The 23,882-nt window shown below is 28.9% G+C and overlaps 1 protein-coding gene across 1 annotated transcript; it reads right to left on the bottom strand.

Moving 5' to 3' along the window:
- Positions 1-11,790: 11,790 nt before the first annotated feature.
- On the bottom strand, positions 11,791-23,072 carry LOC135963688 (uncharacterized). Its single transcript, XM_065515644.1, has 3 exons — positions 23,036-23,072; positions 15,175-15,349; positions 11,791-12,745 (listed from the first exon to the last, which is right to left on the bottom strand). Exons 1-3 carry the CDS (start codon positions 23,070-23,072, stop codon positions 11,791-11,793), a joined length of 1,167 nt encoding a protein of 388 aa, XP_065371716.1.
- Between the last annotated feature and the right edge of the window lie 810 nt (positions 23,073-23,882).

Genomic DNA, 23,882 nt, shown 5'->3' with positions numbered 1-23,882 from the left:
TGCAATGCATGTATGGATTTTAATTGTTGGATAAAAGCATTGGACTTTAGTAAAAGGGCAGGTGAAAGTAGAAAACCTTCTCATTTTAAGTTTAGAAAATTTAATTGAGGCCTTAATATAATAAAATATATAAAGAATATAGTAACGTCTAGTCTATGTATAAAACAAGTTAGAGAACTATATTCGGCTGTGCCGAATCTTATATACTCTCCAAAGAGTAGAATATCCATATTCAGTATTTCTTATTCATGGAAGGATAAACAAATATTTAGACAAACTTCATCATTTTGCATCTGAAAATTAATTATATCAGAGCTTTTCGTGCTTTAACAGTAAAAAATTACAGAATTTTGCGAATGTGGGCATTAAATAGGAGCTATGTACTAGGGGTTTCTGGTTTAATCGGTTAATCGGGGTTTAGATTTGATCGGTTAATTTTAAATTATTCGATTAACCGAATAATAAAACCACGAATTTTGAGTATTTTATTAATAAAAGAACAAAAACTTTAAAAAAATAACAATTCAACCAAAAAAGAAATTTAATAAAAATTGACTTGGAAAAAACTCTCTCGCTGATTGTAGATGCTGGAGAAATTGAATATCTCAGTTCTTTTTTTAGTTTTTTCTAAGCATATGAAATCCTCCATTATATCATTGGAGTCCTTTTTGGATTGTTTTTAGATTTTGAATACTTTTAATAATTTCAATAAGTTCTGATAAAATACTCGTTTCAATAATATCTCCTGTTTGGTCTATTATCATGTCCTCCTCCGACAAATACATGTAAATTAAATATGTCAGTTGTTATACTCACTAAACATGTTTCTTAGATGTTCGAAAAATATGTAATTTAACATATTACAAAAAATATGTTAAAGTGCAAAAAAGAAATTTCGGTTAACCTTCGCTTTACCAAAGGTTTTTTATGTACATGGTTTACCAATACCCACCCGGGTGACACTACACTTCTATAAATATATGCGACGAACGAAATTTTAAAAAATTGAAAAAACCTTATAAAAAGTTTAAAATGGTTCTACTAAATTCTATAGAACTCTAGAATTTGTTCAGTGAGTACAAATTTCATTTAAATCGAAACAAAATTAAAAAAAATATTAAACCAATAAAATCGATGTGGTCACCCGGGTGGGTATTGGTAAAGCGAAGGTTAATCGGTTAATCGAAACAAATTAATCAGTTTATTTGTTATTTGAAAATCACCACAATTAATCGGTTAACCGATTAACGGTTAACCTGAATTCGGAATGAGAATATCCTTTAGACTCCCAAATGGATGCAGCATCCTTCAGGCCAAGATATCGGCCATAAGAAGAGCGGCAAACTGGCTCAGATATTACAGTGTATCTAGTAGAGATATCCGTATATATAAAGACAGTAAATCCGCAATTAAGTCCCTGGTAGGTGTTTATACAACATCGAACATGGTCCAGGAATGCCGGACAGTTGTATTCACATGGGTACGTGGACACAGGGAAAATGAGGGCAATTGTATTGCTGATTACTTGGCGGGAAGAGGAGACTTGATGTCGGACGACGAAATAGACTTCCTCTGTGGAATCCCGCTGTCAACCTGCAAGGAACTGATACATGACGCATATTACGAACTTGCCCAAGCAAGGTGGGGAAATGAATCCACCTGTGCCACCACGTAACGTATCTACTTCGGTTAAAACGAATACGACTGAGCAACATGGTGGCAATGATCACTTTGGTTACCTTACCACGACTACTGTAGAAGTTGTCAGAATGAGGAAGAGGAAGAGACCATCCTACACTTCTTCTGTAATTGCCAGGCACTGGGTGATCTACGTGCCAGGCATTTAGGTGAATGATGCTTTAGTACCCTCTCCGGGTTATCTGTGAAGGATTTAAGGTGTATAGATTAGGTAAAGCGGATGGTTGATAAGACCAGACATGCAAATTATGCCTCTTAGGGACCCAACAACCATCCCATGATGGTTGAATTCTCTACCCCTCTCCTACTTCTTTTCTCTTTTTTATATACACTCTATTCTTGAAATTTCACTATAACTAATGGTGTTTTCTTTTCTGACACAAAATATAGCCTATATATTTTGTACCATTTATTAAATGTTACCCATACCCTCATAATGTGTTGCATTTTTAACGATCACAATAGAACAAAAATCTTTGCCATTTATGCAATTTTCTTTTATGTAGCTTCGAAATATTATAAAACTATACTTTTTGCTTACATAAAAAGTGGTGCATTTCTAACCCTTTGATAAAATTGAGGGTGAAACATTCAGGGTTTTAGGGTAACATTTTTAGAAAAGAACATGACCATACTACATTTTTTTCAGAAAAGAACACAAAGAAGGGTAAAAGGCAGAAAAATGCATCATTTATGCCAGAAAAGAAAACACCATTAATCTATAAATTTCCCTTTTCTTTAACTTCTATTTCCCTTTTCCTTCTTTCTGTTCTAATTTTTCTTCTTCAGGTATCACAAAGGGAACGTTTATTGGACCCAAGTGAGCTGTACGCGACGAAGATTTTAGACGACTGCCTGAATACCATACCATTGGAGATATGGTCGAATATGAACTGATGTTCAGAAAGTCCAGTAGTCTGATTTTTGGATTCAAATTACTGATCTGTGTGAAATTTTGGTTCGATATCAAAATTTTTTTTTAGGTATTTTCAATGTGATCCTTATATGGGACATATGAACGATTATGGTCCGATCTTAATAAAATTCGGTATAACAAACCTTTATATACCACTTTTGTAGGTGGATGGTATAAAAATATGCTGGGGTTTTCATATAACAATTAAGTTTTATTGTTGTCGTACGGAAATACTTTTAATATTTCTCGATCCCTTGGTTTTAGTGAAATATCGGTAAACTTAAAGTTACAAATTCAAAACAACATAAATAATTTAAAATTTTTTTTTTTGCTTGAAAGATATGAGCATAATACTAGCGGCTGTGTTATTTAAAAAAAGAACATAACAACAAAAAACCGAAATAGTTGAAAAACATGTTATCATAAATTTTTTAATTAATTTTTATTCACATACGTGTTTTGGAAAGCTACTTGTGTTAGCTTTTTTACTAAAATAAGAAAAAAATAATTTACTGATTTACGATCATCTTAGAGCGTGAATAAAATGATTTTTTTTTTGAAAAAAATACGTTTTTTGGAACTTAATTAAAGAAACAATTTTAAAATCAATTTCAAAACAACATACTTGTGATATTTTGAAGTTTTAACTTTTAGATTTAGAAAAAGAGGAAAATAAATCTGTTAGTCCTTCGAGTTTAATTTTTGAATTAGGTCTTCATGGGCCCACAAGGGGCGCGGCAAGGGACCCCCAAATCGGTAATGTTATATTTTTAAAACGATCCCATTTCTTTGTTTGTGTTCTGATTTCCAAAAAATTACCAGGAATCCAGCGATTCCCAAAAAAGTTTCGATAAATCCCAAATCGGAACACAGACGAAGAAATAGGATCGGTTTTAAAATTTATCATACCTGAGGTGTCCTATTTTGGGGTCCCTGGCCGCTCCCCTGGTGGCCCATGATGTCCAAATCCAAAACTTAAAATCGACAACACTTCCTCTTTGTGCATGTGAAATTTCATTCAAACCGAACTTACAACAACAAATTTGTTACAAATTTGTTTTCCCCTTTTTTTATACCAATTGCCAGATCTCAATCCATAGAAAGAAGTAATAAAAAACAAGGGATAACCAACAAAATACCGAGTCACTAAAAGGCCCAAACAATTTTTGTAAACGTGAATTTGGTATAATTTAAGATGGGTATGGGTAAGCATGGGTATGACCATGTATAAATACACAAATTCAGAGAAGATTTTACCACAATAACGTAAATTTTGTCATACGTAAAACTATATATATGTATGTACAGTATTGGCCATAACTAAAGCACCCCTTCAATGAATTTTTTTCATTTTTGTATAAAATCAAAGTTTTAAATATCTATTATGTATTATTTTCATTTGTTAATATGTTTAGTATTGATAAACAAATACTTTCAAAGTTAACCTTTCTATAAGAGGTAACTTAATATCAAAAAATATTTTAAGGTAGAAAATGAAACGGACAAAACTAAAGCACCCCTTCAAGGATATACTATAAAAAAAATTTTAATTAATTTTTTTGTTGCAAATCCTTTGTTTTGGATGAGCCAAGAACATCTCTTGGCATAGAAAATAATATGTTTTTATGGCGTTTTTCGATATTCCTTCCCAGGCTATTTTAACGGCATGAAATAAATCGTGAAAATTTCCGATCCTTATTTCAGCAATTTTCACGATTTACTTTCATATTAACAATGTGCCACAAGTTCTCAATAGGATTGAGATCGGGAGATTGACCAGGCCAATGAAGAACTTTAATATTATTGCTCTGTAGCCAAGTCTTACAAACTTTGGAGGGGTGCTTAGGATCGTTATCCTGTTGAAAGCTCCCTATAACTGGCATCTCTTCACTGGCAAAAGGCAACATTACAGCTTTCAATACATCACGGTACATGAACCGATCCATAATCCCATAAATTTTATGATTTGGCCCAAATCCTTGACCAGAAAAGCTACCCCAGACATTGCCTCCTCCATGTTTAATTGTTCCTTTGCAATACTTAGGATTCAGTCTTCCTCCTTTTGGTCTGCATACACGCCTTATTCCAGCGGGACTTTTTAAATTGTATTTGGATTCGTCAGGGAACAGTACTGACTTTCATTTTTGGACACTCCAGTCGATGTGGGCTTTGGCAAATTTCAGTCTAGCTTTCTTGTTCTTAGCTGATAGAAATGTTTTTTTTGCTGATCATCAGCTGAATAATCGGGCTTCTACTACTCTTTTACGGATTGTTATTTCGACAACGCATAATCTTAAACTTGTTCTTACTTGAATAGCTGATGCTGTAGGATATTTTTGTATTGCTCTTTTGATCAAGGAATCATAATATCGTGTTTTTTTCGCAAACGACCTCCAGAATTAAAAAATTTTGAAACAAGCCTGGAAATAACTGATCTGTTAATTGAATATTTTTTACTCAATTCATGTAGTGATAAGCCCGTCGTCCAGTCTTCAATAACTTTAATTTTAAATTCACTGGAGTACTTCTTCCTTGTCATTATTTTTTTTTTCACAATAAACTGTATAAAACTTAAATTTTGCACACGTTTTGCTTTAAATTTATCTTTTGGAATTTTTAAGTCCATTCATTGTGATTCCCGATAACTCACATTGCAAATATGCAGTACCGAGTCAAATTTTTAAACATCTTATAAGAGTGTGCTTTTGTTTTGTCCGTTGCATTTTGAGTTTTTATATGATTTATCATTTTAAATTAATTTTTAATAAAATTATCTTTCACTAAATGAATATTAAATGAACATTAACAATATTAGTTAATAAAATATATACAAACTACTTCCCAAAAAAACCGTTTTTATCAAAAAAATTATGATTTGAAAAAATCCATTGAGGGGGTGCTTTAGTTATGGCCTATACTGTATATTGAAATATGTACTTAATTGAAAAATCAAATGGGGATTTTTCTCAATATTTTGCAGAATCGTTAACCTAATAATTAATGTAATTCATTTGGGTTATTTAGTTTAAGTTACATGTTGTAATCTTGTAAATTTTTTATAGATTGTTTCTATATTAGATTGCGTAAATAGTTTTTAATCACAATACTTGGGAAATTTTCAAGGATTTTATATATACATAGATTACTATTGCTTTTTTAAAATGATCACATTCACTAATTTACTTTAATTAATAATGAGTTGCTAAAACGCCTAAAAAAGAATACATATCGTTAGCTTAGTGAGCACATGAGCTAAGTCCACATTTTATGAATATTGAGATTTTTATACAAAACGTTAGAATAAGTAAAAATAAACTGCTAAAAAAACGTTTACTATTATTCCATTTATTTGTGAAAATTGTAAAACTACGTTCTTAATTATATAATAGCGACAAACTTGATTTAATTATTAGTTTATTCAATTAATGTTAACCAAAAAACGTTTATCATAAAATATTAAAGGAAATATGGGATAATTTGGAAATTTATTATCATCTTGACTCCATTGCCCTTTAAGAGCAGCTTTAGTGACAATAGAGACTATAAATGCAATAAAGAAAATCCCGAACCCCGGGATTTTCAAAAATCAGTCCCGATTTGCATCTCTAATTATAAATCATACCAAATCTATATATGTATATATTTTTTTCATCTCTATCTGCCATCTTTTATTTTCTATTTTCATGTAACACAAAGGGATCTACTGTTTGAACCCAAATAAGCTGCTCTCTTTCCTGTCTCTAATATGCGGCTGCTTGTTAATCTAACCTCTCACTGATGGACTATATACATTCACTAAGAAGGGATTTTTGGAAATTCGAAGAATTAGAATTAAATTCTTCTTCATAAAAAAGTGGACTGGTGTTTGGTAGTTTTTTGAAAGTCGTAAATTTTGGAGGAGGAAATGAGTAAAAACTATATTTTGGTACTTTTTTTGGAAACCTATGTATCTTTTGAACCAATAAACATAGACATTAATTTTAAATCGTATTCGTTACTTATCAAAAAGTACCAAATATAACTTTGGTACTTTTTAAATTCTAACCCTTAAGGGATAAAAATTGTGTTTGTTTTGGTACTTTCTCTAAAATACAACATTTTCTATTAATTGACATACTTTTAAGAATATCTTATTGTGAGTTCACACTACGATACTAAAATGTTTTTGAATAAAATTTGTATCATCTCAATGCGGACAAAAAAGTACCACAAAAGTTTAAAACGGGTAAATACATTTTATCCACAATTATTAAGCCAATTTTGATAAAATTTTAAATATTGGTTCTTTAGTCATACAAAAATTAACTAAAAGGTTGTTATATGGAACTCGAGTGAATATAAAGTTTCAGCTAACGAAATTCTAAATCAAACTAAAGCTAAATGAAATATACTAAATAAAAATCAACTAAATATTTGATACTTTATAGAAAAATAAAAGTTAAAATCATGCGTTTAAGGATTAAACTTTGTTCTGTGTTCAAGAGAAAAAGAAAAGAGAAATTGTTATTTTTTTACTTCTAATGGTACTTTTTTAATATTTTAAATTCTTTAATTTATCTACATAAAAGTTAACTGATATGCTTCGGACTGATGTAGGAATTAAGGATAGAGTACGTAAATAATTGATCTAGAAATATGAAATTAAGCATATGGGGCATTTCACGTCAAGTGAACCAACTTTTGAAATCGATGTCTTCCGATCGCGATGAAATTTGTTAGTTCTATTGGATAGTAATTCGGACACCATTTTTCAACAAGATCGGTCAAGAACTCTCTGAGTTATAGGAGGTCAAAATTTGACATTTTGGCCAAACAGGTGTTTTTTTTTATCCATATAACTTATTACCTATTGTTCTTAGCAAAATGTGTCCCAAATAGTTTAGATAGCTATTTATGCAATCTTTCGAAAAAAAAATTAAAAAAATTTAATAAAATATTTTTGATTTTTTTTTTTTAAATCAAAAATATTTTTGACTTTTTTTTTCAAAATGGGCCCTTTTTATTTATTTTTTTATTTTTTTTAAGAAAGCTTAGGTCTTTTCCTAAGCGACCTATATGGTCGCTTAGTGGGATGCGAGTGGGATATCTATCAAAAAAAAATATTTTGTAACTCAAGATTTAAATTTTTTGAATTTTTTTGCAAAATCAAAAACTTTGTTGACTTTTTTTTAAAAAAATGGACCCATTTTTTAATTTTTTTTTTGCTCAGAAGAAAGCTTATGTGTTTTCCTTTAACACTCTTTTTGTCGCTTAGTGGGATGCGAGTGGGATATCTATAAAAATAATGTTTTGTAACTCAAGACATACAATTTTTTACTTTTTTTTGAAAAATCAAAAACCTTTTTGACTTTTTTTTTCCAAAATGGACTCTTTTTTTATTTATTTTTTTTTCTCAAAAGAAAGCTTAGGTCTTTTCCTTTAAAACCTTTTTGGTCGCTTAGTGGGATGCGAGTGGGATATCTATCAAAATAAATGTTTTGTAACTCAAGACAAATGTTTTTAAATGAATTTTTTCATATTTGTGTGATTTCCGTATGTCTTCAGAATGACAATAAATAGTTTTTTAAGATCATATAGGTAGTACGTTTTAATGAATGAGTCTAAAATTACATACTAAAGTACCTAGTTTAACCAAATGTTACAAATAATAATAAAAATAAACCACCATATAAATAACCTACCTGTCAACTTCTACCTCTCCACCCACTTCTTAAAGTCAAATGTCATAAAATAAAAAATAAACTGGTACTTCGGAGAAGGGCCATAAAATATTTCCACTTGATTCCAAAAATTTGTTTCTGGGGCACCTGATATTTTAACAATGAAAATCACGTGCGCTGAAAACTACCTCTAGGATTGACTAAAAAAGCCGCAAGATACAAAACTCAGACAAATTTTGGGGGTGGAAAATTAATAGCGGTCGGCCTCATATTGCACCCCTCCAGTGGCTATTATCGGTCAGTTGTTGTGGTTTTTATTTTTAAGGTTTTAGAAACACTTACACACAAATATGAAAAAAATCCATTTAAAAACATTTGTCTTGAGTTACAAAACATTTATTTTGATAGATATCCCACTCGCATCCCACTAAGCGACCAAAAAGGTTTTAAAGGAAAAGACCTAAGCTTTCTTTTGAGAAAAATAAATAAATAAAAAAAGAGTCCATTTTGGAAAAAAAAAGTCAAAAAGGTTTTTGATTTTTCAAAAAAAAGTAAAAAATTGTATGTCTTGAGTTACAAAACATTATTTTTATAGATATCCCACTAAGCGACAAAAAGGGTGTTAAAGGAAAACACATAAGCTTTCTTCTGAGCAAAAAAAAAATTAAAAAATGGGTCCATTTTTTTAAAAAAAGTCAACAAAGTTTTTGATTTTGCAAAAAAATTCAAAAATTTTAAATCTTGAGTTACAAAATATTTTTTTTTGATAGATATCCCACCCGCATCCCACTAAGCGACCATATAGGTCGCTTAGGAAAAGACCTAAGGTTTCTTAAAAAAAATAAAAAAAAAAATAAAAAGGGCCCATTTTGAAAAAAAAGTCAAAAATATTTTTGATTTAAAAAAAAAAATCAAAAATATTTTATTAAATTTTTTTAATTTTTTTTTTCGAAAGATTGCATAAATAGCTATCTAAACTATTTGGGACACATTTTGCTAAGAACAATAGGTAATAAGTTATATGGATAAAAAAAAACACCTGTTTGGCCAAAATGTCAAATTTTGACCTCCTATAACTCAGAGAGTTCTTGACCGATCTTATTGAAAAATGGTGTCCGAATTACTATCCAATAGAACTAACATTGGTGCAAATTTCATCGCGATCGGAAGACATCGATTTCAAAAGTTGGTTCACTTGACGTGAAATGCCCCATATAAAACTGAGTGAGTTAGAATCCATGGAGGAACCTTTACGGACCTTTTTTATTTTTATTGTACTTTCTAAATATTTTATAATAATGAGCCTATAATTATTAAATTATATATACTTAATCCGAAATTAATTAGAATACACAAAGGGGGACTTAATGATACGAGTACTTTTTGATTTTTCCAATACAAATAACCAATAAATAAGAAATCCGAAATGAGTGAGAATTCACAAAAGGAGTCTTAATAGTACTTTTTCTTCCTCCTAATAGTACCTTTTGAATTTTATATAATAATGCTTCTAAGAACACAAACTTAATTAAGCACACACGAAGCGAAAACTCAAAAATGTGGATTAAATGCTGTATTTATGCTTTGTCACTGGTACCTTTAGAATTCTTTATTATGAAGAACCGATATTAATGTTGGAACTTTTTTTTATACTTAATGGCACTTTTTGAATTTTCTATATTTATAAATGTAGAAACATGTAATTAGGTACTTATGAAGTTGAGTAAAATTGAAACTTTCAAAAGGGAATTAATGACACTTTTTTTTAATCTAATATTACTTTTTCAATTCTGTATATTAGAAACTCGTCTTTTTTGCATTTTGATCACTATAATTTTCTTGTTAAAAATCAATATTTGTTTGCGAATTTTTCCATTTGGGTCACTATTTTCCGACGTACAGCCACGTATATGTTTTAGTATATTTACATATAACATCAATAACAAACTTACAAAATATTTAAAACAAAGGATTTTAGAACGTAACATTTGTGAAAAGGGACTTATCACATTTGTACACTAAGGTAAGTAAGGACTAGGGTGATCGGCCCGGTTTTTAATAACCGGTTATAACCGGTTTTTTTGGTTAAGTCGGTTTCGGTTTTTTTGAAAAGCTCACATTTCTAATATCTAAACGTGTATTTTTATGAGTTTTAGTGTATTAAAATCTTTAAAAAATATTCAAAATCCAAAAAACTTAAAAAAAATACTCCAACTGTTTTAGAAGACTTTTTATATTTTGAAAAATGTCACAAGCTATCTACATATATTATATTCTATATATTTTTTCCATTTTTTTAAACCTAACGTAGTTGTTGACTTTTGAAATTAAATAAAAGTCGTAAAATATCAACCACTCATTTTAGAAAAAACTCAATTTTAATTTCAAAATGTGTCAAATTTGAACCGAATATCTTAAGAAAACAATAGCTTTGGTATTTACAAGGGGAATCCCAGTTTTCATACAAATATAATGTTCAGCAAGTATGATGAAAAGATACGGATATATGTTAGCCAAAGCTCTGAAAACATTCAACTTAATTGTGCGTAACAAAAATTTAAGATTTTAGCTCCAGGTCAAATTTAACCAATGATCTTAAGTGCAAAAAATTTTATATACGTAGTTGTTGATATTTGAAATTAAATAAAATTCATAAAATATCAAATATAGAAAAATTTAATTTTAATATCAAAATGGGTCGAATTTGACCCGAAGACATTGTGAACGTTTTAAAAAGACTTATTTTTTGTAATTAGAATACATGTATATTCTTTATCATAAGTATAAGATCTTTAATATAAAATAAAACTTAGTTTCTTCTTATTTCTTGGCGTTTTAATATTTTGCCAAAAAATCGGTTAACCGGTTATTATTAAAAAACCGAAACCGGTTTATATTAAATTGCAATTTTTCGAAGAAACCGAAATCTGGTTTCTAAAAAATGTCGAAGAATCGATCACCCTAGTAAGGACATAACTATTAGCGGTATTCACAATGTAGAGTACTTTCTCTAGCAAAGTAACAAAATACATTAGAAATAGATCTTATGCTTTTTTACTAGGGCAAGAATTCGACTTCATGAATCCGCTATTTTTTTCAAAAATTTTAATTAGTAATCTTATTTATAAATAAATACATACATATATGTATGTAAATAACACTATCCATTTTTTTTTAAATAAAATTTAAAAACTAAATTTCTTTATTAATCATATTCTACTTATATAATTTATAAAAATATTACTTAAATTAATCTTCGTTCAAACGGAGATCAAGTGAATTTACTCCATTGCGGGCATGTACATTTGATTCCATATTTAAAGAAGGTAATATAAGGCAAATAATACATAATTCGTTCATTTTAACAGACATTTCTGCAAATATTTTATGACAATTATTTCATAAAAATCATTTACATACTTTCTTTCATATGTTGATTCATATACATATATTTTTCAAAAAATTATAACAATATTATCAACTTAAAAACATATTTAAAATTAATCATCTTTAAAATTAATATTCTTCTTTCAAATGGAAATCAAAAGGTTTTACTTCGCTACCTTTAAAGACACGCACATAAGCCCATTTGATTCCAAATTTAAAGACGGCAATATAAGGCAAATAATACAATGATTTTTCATTAACCCAAATACCGAAATTCAGAAACCAACGTACAATATTATATTTGTGTAAATAGGTCAGCACAAGTAAGCCCCAGAATACCACAACTCGATCCCACCAACTTAAATCTTTGTAGTAGCGATATTGATTTGGATCAGGTTTTGTACCTGGACGATAATCAAAATCGTAATATTCATAGCCCTTAACATAAGCCAGACGTTTGGTCATATAGAGAAATGAACCCGCAGTCAAACTGATATTTACCGGCCATAGACCATCTAATAAAGCTTTACACATTTTCTCGAAATCTTTGCTGGTATTCTCCAAAGCCGGTTCATACACCTTGCGCATTACAATGTCCAGCCTCAGTTTAGTTTCAGACCAATTTTCACCGCAAATATTATATTCATCTTTAATACCCAGCAGATAGCCTATAACCCGCCACATATGCGAAGTAGCTTCTAAGAATTCTTCATCATATAGTTGTATGCGATGAGCACCCAATGTTAGAAATCCTATGAAACCAAATTGTGTTAAAGCTAAATCTTTTTGCGATATTTGACCAGCACCCAATTTAGCACAGGCTCGACTAGAACGCGAATGAGCATTTCGTACACCTTCCAAACTAATCCAGAATTTAGATGTTCTCGGTGTGGGTGAATAATTATACCAGGCTAATGTGTGCAATATTGTGCGAACATATCTTCTATATGCCGCTTTAGGCGATCCGGATTGGCGTGTGCAAATGAGCACTTTTAATATGGAGGGTATGGCTAAGACTCCAACTAAACCGGACAACATGCCAATTAGTAATACAAAGCGATATTTTGCCAAATAGCTTTGGCCTCTGAAATTATACAATAAATGTAAACAAAATTTAATAAAGTTGAATCATTAGAAAAACTCATAGTTGCAAAATAAATAAATATGTAATTTTTTAATTTGTCAAAATCAATTACCCAAGTAAATATTAAGTATTAGTACCGACATATGTCTTATTTCATGTTAAATAGTATTTAATAAATACCCAACGGCAGCTGCGATTAACAAATTACTACCAACTTTTATCTATAAATTATAATAATAAATGTGTATAAAGTGTTTACAATTTATTTAAATAACTTTGGGTTTATATTTATTTTGATTTTCGTTTAGGAATAATTTGAAATGAAAAATATCACATATACAGCATATAAATAATGATGTATTTATCTATAGATATAAAAATGAAATGGTCCATATGTAATGTAATGGCATCACGTGAGAACGACTGGAGAGATTTGGTTGATTTTTTTTATTCGATTTGAAATTTTCATGGTAAAACTCGGAAATTTTAAGTTTTTATATCCCATTTTTCATAATAAAAAATCTTTTTTGGAGAAACTTTAAAAACTAACAACACTGCCTCCTTTTCACTTCTCATTTTTTAAGTATGAGACAATTTTAGGAAAACTCAAGTATGAGACAATTTTAGGAAAACTCAAAGAACTAAATTTTTACTGCCTCACTTTCACTTCTCATTTTTATTAATAAGATACATTTTATGGAGAAACTTGAAGAGCTAACAACACTACGTCCTTTTCACTGCTCAAGTAATTCCGGTATTAATTATATTCATTTATTGTACCCTTCACCTTCGTGAGAAGGGTACAAACGGTTTGTCATTCCGTTTGTAATTTCCACAATATAATTTTCCGACCCTATAAAGTATATATATTCTGGATCGTTATAGACAGCGGAGTCGATTAAGCCATGTCCGTCTGTCTGTCTTTTGAAATCAATTTTCTGAAGACCCCAGATGTCTTCGGGAACCAAATCTTCAATAATTCTGTCAGACATGCTTTCGAAAGTTTCCTATTTAAAATCAGCAAAATCGGACCACAAATGGCTGAGATATGAGGGAAAAACCAGGACAACCTCGATTTTTTACCTATATCTGGATTACTAAGTCATTAATGATAGATATTTCAAAGACCTTTGCAACGACGCATATAAGTTGGACCAACAATGGGTCAAAATCGGAAAAATAACTTTTAAACCGAATTTTTATCACAAAAAAAAAAAAATTTAAAATTTATTTAAACAAAAATTTTTTAAAAAAAAAAATTTAAAAAATTTTAAAATAACAATTCGAAAAAAATTTAAAAAAACAACTTTGGAAAAAAAAAATTAATTTTTTTACCTAAAAATATTTAAAATTTGTACACTCAGGTCTCGTTTTATGCGGATTAAAATTTATGCGATTTTTAAATAAATTTTTTTTTTAGAATTTTAGAATTTAAAAGAAAATTTTAGATGATTTTTAAAGCTTTTTTACAATTTTTTTAAATTAAACCAATTTTGCATCACTGATATAATGGTTATAGTTTGTTTTTTACAAAATTAAATTCTTAATATAGATACAGATACGGAAAGAGCATTAAAGATTCATCGCGGACTGACTGATCTGTTTCCCGGATATCAAGAGTTGCATAAGCAACTTAAAAATTCAAAATCGCAGAGTTGAATGACAAATTATTTTGCAAGAAAAGAAGCAACTGAAGCTTCTAAAAATTCTTTGATTTCGTCCCCTATTCGCTAGATTAATTCTAGTGATGAAAATGATATTTTATCATATGATGACAATATGATTATATCATCTAGTGATGAAAGTGACGTTGAACCAATTCCAAAACGATGCAGACAATTGTTCAGTGATTTAGATTAATAATACATATTTACAGAATTTCCTTAACAAATGTGTTAGCTCATTTTTTTTTGATCATTTTCACTTTTTCTGTAATTATAAATATTTGTGTTTAACGTATTTTGTTTTTATTGTTTAAGTAAATTAAATAAATATATTTTTGTTGATTTTTTTATGCGATTTTGTTTGTATTTTTTAATTAAAATTTGAATTTATACGGTTTTTCAGAATTTTGGAACGAATCATTAGTTTTTATATGAAGCTAGAGTATCGTTTTATGCGATTTTTTTTTGGAACGCATCTATCGCATAAAACGAGACCTGAGTGTATTTTGAAGTAAAATTTAGTGAAGGGTATATAAGATTCGGCACAGCCGAATATAGCTCTCTTACTTATTTTTATTCAAAGTGGAATGCGGAGAGTTATTCTAAATATACATATTTTTCATAATAAATTTTTAATTTTAAATTTAAAAAAGAGGAACAACAGTACAAATATTGACTACCATCTATCTATGTACACGAGTTTAAGAAAAATTTGTAATTTAAATTACAATATACAAAACAAATACAATTGTATTAGATACTTACTGTCGAAATAGTTTATCATTGTAGTAATAGGGCAATTCCATTTCATAACCGCTATCGCCTTCATTGCAACCATCATTTAATAAATGATTTAAATAAGCTTGAGCTTTTGGATTTTCTGCAACCGTTTCGCTGGTTTCATCATGATGATTATTATTGAATGCATTAAAATTTCCAGCTAAAAATATAGAAAAACACCAGAACAATAAAATATAATTCGTTACAGAACTACCACTATTTGAAATATTTTTGTTTTAACAGCACTAACAAAATGTTACTACCTCTCTGTTGTAAGGATCAAATTTTTGTCAGGCCATTCGGGTTGGGGTCCTTGTACTGATGGTGTTGAAGGAACAATCTCGCCCATGCAATTAAATTTATGCAAACCATGAATAGTCAAATGGTGATTATTGAATTCCATTTGTTCTTGGTCAAGAAGGTCCATAACTTTGCATTATTTATTTAGATTGATTTCGTTTACCGTTTCCAAGGTAATCAGATAGCAGATCCGGATAACCTAAATTGAAAGATGGCCGGTATGGGTTTCGCTTCTGTTAGTTGAAAGTAATTATAATCTTTATTTGCAACAGGTAAGTTCCAATAAGGTTACGTGGCTCATTGGTAATATAAACAGTGTTATTACATTGATTTAACAGGATTAATCTAGGAGCAATTTCTTCAATAGTGGGTATATGGTTGTTGTTGTTGGTTAACCTACAATTTGCTATATTACCTCGCAATAAATTTGTTACCAAGTATCATTACACAGGGCAACAAAATCGAAAAAATGTTGGAGGCTTTTTAAACCACTACACAATTTTGATGTATTGTGGGTCCAGTAGTACAAAAATGGTAAAATTTTTAAATTCTATGGATAGATTTATTTTTAAACATTTTTTTTCTAAAATTGTGATTTTTTTGCTTTTGTTAAAATTTTTGTTACAATAACAAAACACATGTAAAATTTACACTCAAAGAACACGCTTGTAAGCACATACAATTCTGAATCTGAAAATGAGTGAATTCACATAATTGTGAATAAATTCGAAAATAATCAATCGATTTTTATGATCGATATCTCATTTTATTGCTATTACATGTGGGGTTGTGATAAAATGATAAACCTGAACAATTTCTGTCGTTTTCGATTTTTCATGATTTTTTTAAAACAAAAAAAAAGCAATTTTCACGTAAAAAATATATTTTTTGCTTCAATTTGTTATTATAACTCCGAAACTACTCAGCCGATTAAAACGCAATATATATGTGAAAATTTGTAAATAGCATGGGGAAGATGTTTTAAAAATTCAATCAATCGAAAGAAGATTATTAACTACTCAATTTTATGTATATCAAACAAAAAAGTTAAATTTTGTGAAAATGAGCGAATTCACTTGTGAATAAATTCGAAAATAATCAATCGAGTAATTTTATTATCGATATCTCATTTTGTTGCTATTATATGTGGATTTGTGATAAAGTAATAAACCTAAACCATTTCTGCCGTTTTCGATTTTTCATGAGTTGTTTAAAACAAAAAAATTTTCTATTTTCACATAAAAAATATAGTTTTTGCATCAATTTGTTATTATAACTCCGAAACTACTGAGCCGATTAAAACGCAATATATAAACAGATTAAAGGATAAGTAAATTTGAACTTTTCCAAGTTTATTTCAGTAATATCGGACTAATCCTTTTTGAGTTATCATAAATTATGTGGAGAAACATCTACAAAAATTCGCTATTTAAGAAAAAAAATTAAAAAAAAAACTTTTCCATAGAATTTAAAATTTGGACCATATTTGTACTACTGGAACCACAATACATCAAAATTGTGTAGTGGTTTAACAAGACTGTAAATTTTTTTTTGATTTTGTTGCCCTGTGTAATTAATTTATTATGTGATTTACAAGTATTTTTAATTTTAAATTTATAGGATATTTTATCAAAAAACTTTCCAGATTCTGTGGGTCTTATAAATAGTTTAGAACAAAATAGTTTATCAGTTGTTGGAATGCTTACAATTAGAGTACGGAAATAAACAAATCGAAACGTTTGCTATCGTTTTGTTTGGTTCTTTGCAGTGAGTAAAACAAAAACCAAACATAAACAATGAGAATGATTGTGCCATTTTGTTTTGTATTGTTTTTGCTCGTTAGCGCAAACTAGGGTATTCAATCGATTAACCGTTAATCGGTTAACCGATTAATTTTGGACGGTTAACTGTTCGAATAATTAAAAATTGCTGATTTTCAAATAACAAATAAACCGATTAATTTGTGTCGATTAACCGATTAACCGAAATTCCTTTTTTTTGCACTTTAAAAATTTGTTTTGTATTTATTTTTCCCTTTCATTTCAAATACAGTAGCTCGTTTCTGTATTTCTCGCATCGGAAAACTTCTCACATGAAGTGTGAAACAAAAAATTCCATCGTTTCTCGATGTGCGAGAAAAAAGTGTTTCTGTATTTGAATGCGAAAACAGACAACACAGGTTCTGTTCTTATTGGAATATTTCCAGTAATCAAGTGGCAAATGCAAGACAAACGTCAACGAAAGAAATTATAATAAAACGAAAACAGTGAAAGGCTAAAAAATTTAAAATGCCAAAATATAACAATTGTGTTTTATTGATTGTCAGGATTCGAATATAAAACCAAAAGTATAGTGTGGCGCTTATAACTGCTGAATTAAAAAAAATAATTTTGAAATACATTTTTGTGTACTTACATGTGTATATATAATTATTTTATTCAAACTCTTTGCTACTAACATTTTCGGCTGATTTGGGTTACATATTTATACATACGAATTTAAAAATATCCATATTTTTTAAAATTTAGTTTTTCTCACACCAATTTCAAATGTGACTTGTTTTGACAGTTCTTGTGAGAAACTTTTCGCAAAATATTGTTACAGAAACACTTTTTCTCACATCCTGCCAATCATTGCTGGAAATTTATTAAAATGACAGTTAATTCTCGCAAACTCAAGATACAGAAACACTTGTGCGAGAAAAAATCTATTTTGTTTAATTTTACACTGTTTTTGTTGAGTCTTTTATCATAACTAAACGAAACTATTAAATTAATCAAAATCTAAAAGAGTCCAAAAAGGAATATTCTTTATCATGCTTTTGATTTCTCCAACATATACAATCAGCGAGAGAGTTTTTTCCCAAGAAAAGTTTTATTAAATCTAAAGAAAAAAATCGTTTAAATTATATTCTTTTTGGAAAAGATTATTTCAGAAGATCTCACTAAAACCCTAAAAAACTCACAAATCGCTTATTTGCTGCAACAACCTTAAATAATTCAAAAAAAGTTGTTTCGAGAAAAACGTCTTTGAATGTTTTATGACATTTTACTATTTCTTAAATAAATTTTCATGCGATTTCAGAAATATATATAGTAGATGTTAATATCTTTCTAGTCTGTATTTAACCCAAGTTTTTACTTATCGAATATACGAGAAAACATGAATTTTAATTTTGAAGTTTACAACAAAAAAACACTCTCACACATAAAATAATTGAATTTTTTGAAAACTGATAAAACTATATGAAAGATTATAGAACGGCTCATATTTTGTATTACTCAGTTCCAAAAACGCGGATTTTGAGTTATGACGTTGTTGCAGCAAATAGGCGGTATGTTTACAAAAATGATCTCAAATACCTTATTAGCTGTTTTTTATGTTTTTGTACACAAAATTCGTTGTTGTATTTTCAATTTAAAATTAAAATAGAAATTATTCGGTTAATCGAATAATTTTAAATTAACCGATTATTAACCGAATAAATCTAAACCTCGATTAATTATTTGCTCGATTAACCGATTAAACAAGAAACCCGATTATTGTATACATATTATCGGTCTGATTTGAAACCTATACTGCTGATTTACAATACAAACCTCTTTAGATTAATATTTTTAAGAATTACAATGATTCTAAATAGTAGAGGATGACGAGTTTACTGAAAAACTTTTTCAGAATAACTTACACATAATGAAACTATTAAAAATTAAATTCCACATAATTCTAGAAGTTAAGCTAAATCTTACTAATGATTCATTAAAAACTTAGTGATGATTTTACCAAACGTTAAATTGAATTTGATATACATACATTATTTCAACACTTCATTAGTGTGTTTTGTTCTTAAAATTTTATTTTATTATTCATTTCGTTAGCTTAGTGTACAAAGTCCTTTTCAGAAATATTACAGGAGAGACGAACAACGTTCTTAAATTCATGATTTGAAATATTTTTGAAATCTGATAATGGAGTTTTATTAATTATTTGGTATGATTTATAATGACAAATAATCACACTTAAGAAGAATTGCGTTTGCATCTTATAGGTTCTTTTTTGGGACTTGTAACATTTTCTGTTTCATATCAGAATGTCGTGGTGATAATAAATTTTAAAATTATCAAATATTTAATTAAAAAATTGATTTATAGTTTTTGGTTGAAATTTAATGAATAAACCAATAACACTGTCCAACAAATTGTAGATCATTTTTGTAGAATAAACTTATAGTCCAGCTGGTCTGAATTTTTTTTACAGTGGGTCAAAGTTTTAATTTTTTGATAGAAGGGAGCACCAACTGAAAAAAAATGTTGTAAGTTAGTGTCTAAGATAATTCTTATTGTCAGAGTTATATTGTGGAATTTTATGGGCGTCATTTTCGTGGAAGATCTTAACCCTCTAGCTTCTCTCTTTAGGGGTTAATTTGACCATTTTTTTGAGAAATCAAAAAAGGTCCTTTCAAAAAGGACATTTAAGGATCAAAATATTCTACGACAAAGATACCAAAGTTGTAAATAAGGCTCTTTACGCTTTACATATTTAAAAAAGTACACGCCACCTTGGGTCTCATATTTTTGTCAAGAGTTATTTAGGGTTGTTTATTTATTTTGTAAAAAATACGGCCATTTTTACATGTTCCAACTTTGGATGCGTGTAACAAGTTGTCTTTGTAATATTCGAAATTTTATCGCAAATACAGATGATATTTTTAAAAAAAAAATCGAACCAGCCCGACACACAGTGGGAGAAAACCCTAATTTAGTGGAATTAAATTCGTATCTTCAAAACACTTGGCCAAATTAATTTCATTTATATGGAAATATTGCAGGCAAGGAGGTAAGCTAATAAAGTAATGCAGAATGGGTACTGCTACTTCAGTAGAATGCGCGGGAGAGGCTGCTAAACTACACTACCTCGGAAGAAATTCTATACTATTTTCAATTCTAAGAAATTATTTTAATACACAGAGAAAACAGATTCGTGATAGCAACCGAATTTGTAGTCAATCGAATGATTCGGTTGCACACATAGAATTTTTCGGTTCCATCAACAGAAAGTCAGTTGATAAAGAAGAATTTCGGTTGAAGCAATCAAAATTTTGTTACCGCTTCTAAAATACTTCAGCTACAACTGTAAAAATTCGGTTACTACGGTAGAATCATTCTATTGGCAACAAATTCGGTTGCTATCACGAATCTGTTTTCTCTGTGTATATCTTTCAAAAAATTTAAATTTTATAAGTAATTTTATTTATAGCAAGTAACTAATTAAATCTATAGATTTTGGACATTTACCCTATTGCTGGCATAGGTCGAAATATTCATATAAAATTAAACTTTATTTAGTTTTATTAATAAATTTATTTTTAAAACGAATAACAATTACACTGTGCAACAACCAACATCGGAATGGAGAAAATCGAGAAATATTTGGACTCGCTGTTATCAAAAAACTGGAGTCTGATGAATCACTAGGAAATAATGGATCCAACAAAAGTTGCCTAACATCTTTCGATAACGGTTCCACTTTTTTATAGCTTGCAGATGAAGTTCTGGACAATGTGATTATAACACAGCGTTAAAACAAATATATTAATATTGACATAAAACGCTTTGCAAATGTTATATTTTTAATCTAAATAAAGCACTACCATATTTAAAAGGACTCATAATTGCATGTCAAATTTGGTATATGGGCATTTGTTTTTAGCAACTTGTAAGTAGTTAGAATTACATAAATTTCATTTTTATATAATGTAATTACCAATAACACTTCTTATATAGAATCTTAAACAAATAAGGAACAAATTTAGGACAAGGTTTTACATCGTCCCAACGATAATAATTTCTTAAAAAAATTATATAAATTCACCTCGCACTTTTTCGCAGCTAAATTTTTCACCATATGTAGTCTATAATATAGCCTTGATATCACAGCATTAGTAACTGGCAACCTTCCGAAAATTCAAAAAGTAAAAAAAAAAATTATATAAGAATATGGCCATTGGTTATCACAAACAGAGGAAAATATATTTATATTTTTCTGATTTACCAAGCCCCATATTCCATCTACATAAAAAAAAGTAAAAATACAACTTAAAGAACACCTAGTACAAGGTACTAGGTGTTCCTTAATAACAACTTTGAAAACAATTCTTCATAAAAAAAATTTCTGAAAAATTGTTTACATTTAAATAGTTGTCAATACCAAACCACTGAAGTTATTATTAAATGTTAAATATTTTTAAGTACAGCAACAACTATAGATTGAAACCACATAACAATGAATCAAATATGCCAAAGTTTTTTTTTTATTTTGCGCCACTAAATTGTTGATTTCTCCCACAGTGCGACATATCTAAAAAACTAAAAAAATATCGAGCAAAATTAAAAAAAAAATAAACCTAACTAAATAACTCTTGACCTAAAAGTGATCTTCTCTAGGAATATTTATATTTTAAATATCAGCTCATTCGGATAATAAATAGATTTTTGGTGATTTTTTTAAAAAATGTGAGCTGCGTACTTTTTCTAATAAAGCGTAAAGAGCCTTATTTACAACTTCAGTATCTTTGGTGACCCCCACTAAAATTTTCGTAGAATATTTTAATCCTTAAATGTCCTTTTTGAAAGGACTTTTTTGATTTTAACAAAAAAGGGTCAAATTGACCCCTATAGAGAGGAGCTAGAGGGTTAAGATCTTCCACGAAAATGACACCCATAAAATTCCACATAAAACTCTGACAATAAGAATTCCCTTAGACATTAACTTACAACATTTGTTCAGTTAGTATAATGCTCCCTTCGATCAAAAAATTAAAATTCAGACCACCTGGACTATAAGTTTATTCTACAAAAATTATCTACTCAATATGCCCTTTCAGAATTTTAGGGTCGCTATTCTTTTCCAAAAATTCTGTTGGACAGTGTAATTAAAACAAGTATGTATTATATATTTAGTAACATATTTCTACTCAATTCCATTTGACTGAGATTATAATTTTGAAATTTTTTCAAAATAAAATGGACTTTTGTATATTTATAGTTATTTAATATTAACCATTCCTGACTACTAAAAACTACAAATTTTAAAGCTGTGTATACTTTATAGGACATTTTATATTTTCTTCACATATATGACAGTTAACCGGTTTTTTCGATGTCGGTTAACCGGTTTTTTATGAACACTTGTAACTACACAGATAATACAGATTCGTAATAGCAACCGAATTTGTTGCCAATCGAATGATTCGGTTGCTCACATAGAATTTTTCGGTTCTAGCAACTGAAAATCAGTGGATAAAGAAGAATTTCGGTTAAACCAGCCAAAAACTTTTGTTACCACTTCTAAAATTTTGTAGCCACAACTGCAAAATTAGTTCATTAATTCGATTATCATTCGATTGGCTATAAATTTGGTTGCTACCACGAATCTGTTTTAGATACTTACTACTGTGTAGATACTTAGTTTGCAAAGATAACCCAGCAAATGTATCTGTAGTTAATAGGTATGATGGAAGAGTATTCTGTATTTCATGTGTACCCACCTTGATTTAGATTATTTGAATTAGTTATATTTTTCATTTTAACTTTTATAGTACAGTCATATATTTATTAATACTGATTAGTCGAAGAAACTTTTAACTATTACAAATTATTTTATAAATTTATTAATGAATAACAAACCACTTGCAGTGTCTGATGTATAATAATGTTCTAAACTAATGTTTTATAATATAGAGCAGAGTTTTTTTTTTAAATTTTATACTTCGGTACATGTAGTGTTGCCTGAATCCAAAGAAAAATTCCCATATAAAAATTAAAATATCCTAGTTTATAAAACAAAATATTAATGAAGTAATTTTATTGTGCTATCTCACACACCGCGAAAGATATAAATGCTGAACTGTTAAACTAAAATCGGACAAGCCCAACCCTTTCAATTCCAGGGTCAAAATTAAAATTTTACAACACATACATATTTCATAACTCAAATTACACAGGTCAACAGCAAAAAAAGGCTTCACTAACCACTATATAGATTTGATGCATCATGTACAAAAATGGTAACATTTTTAAATTCTATGGATAGATTTTTTTTAAACATTTTTTTTTCTAAAATTATGATTTTTTTTTAGATGTTTCTCCACATAATTTATGATAACTCAAAAAGGGTTAGTCCACTATTATTGAAGTAAACTTAGGAAAGTTCAAATTTATATAATCTTTAATTTGTTCGGCTCAGTAGTTTCGGAGTTATAATAACAAATTGAAGCAAAAAATATATTTTTTACGTGAAAATAGCAAATTTTTATATTTTAAAAAACTCATGAAAAATCGAAAACGGCAGAACTGTTTATTATTACTTTGTCGCAAAGCCGCGTGTAATAGGAA

This window comes from Calliphora vicina, chromosome 1 (genome assembly GCF_958450345.1).
Source record: "Calliphora vicina chromosome 1, idCalVici1.1, whole genome shotgun sequence".
Taxonomy (NCBI): domain Eukaryota; kingdom Metazoa; phylum Arthropoda; class Insecta; order Diptera; family Calliphoridae; genus Calliphora; species Calliphora vicina.
Note: the sequence above shows the minus strand (reverse complement) of the source record. Positions and strands in the feature narration are given on the sequence as shown.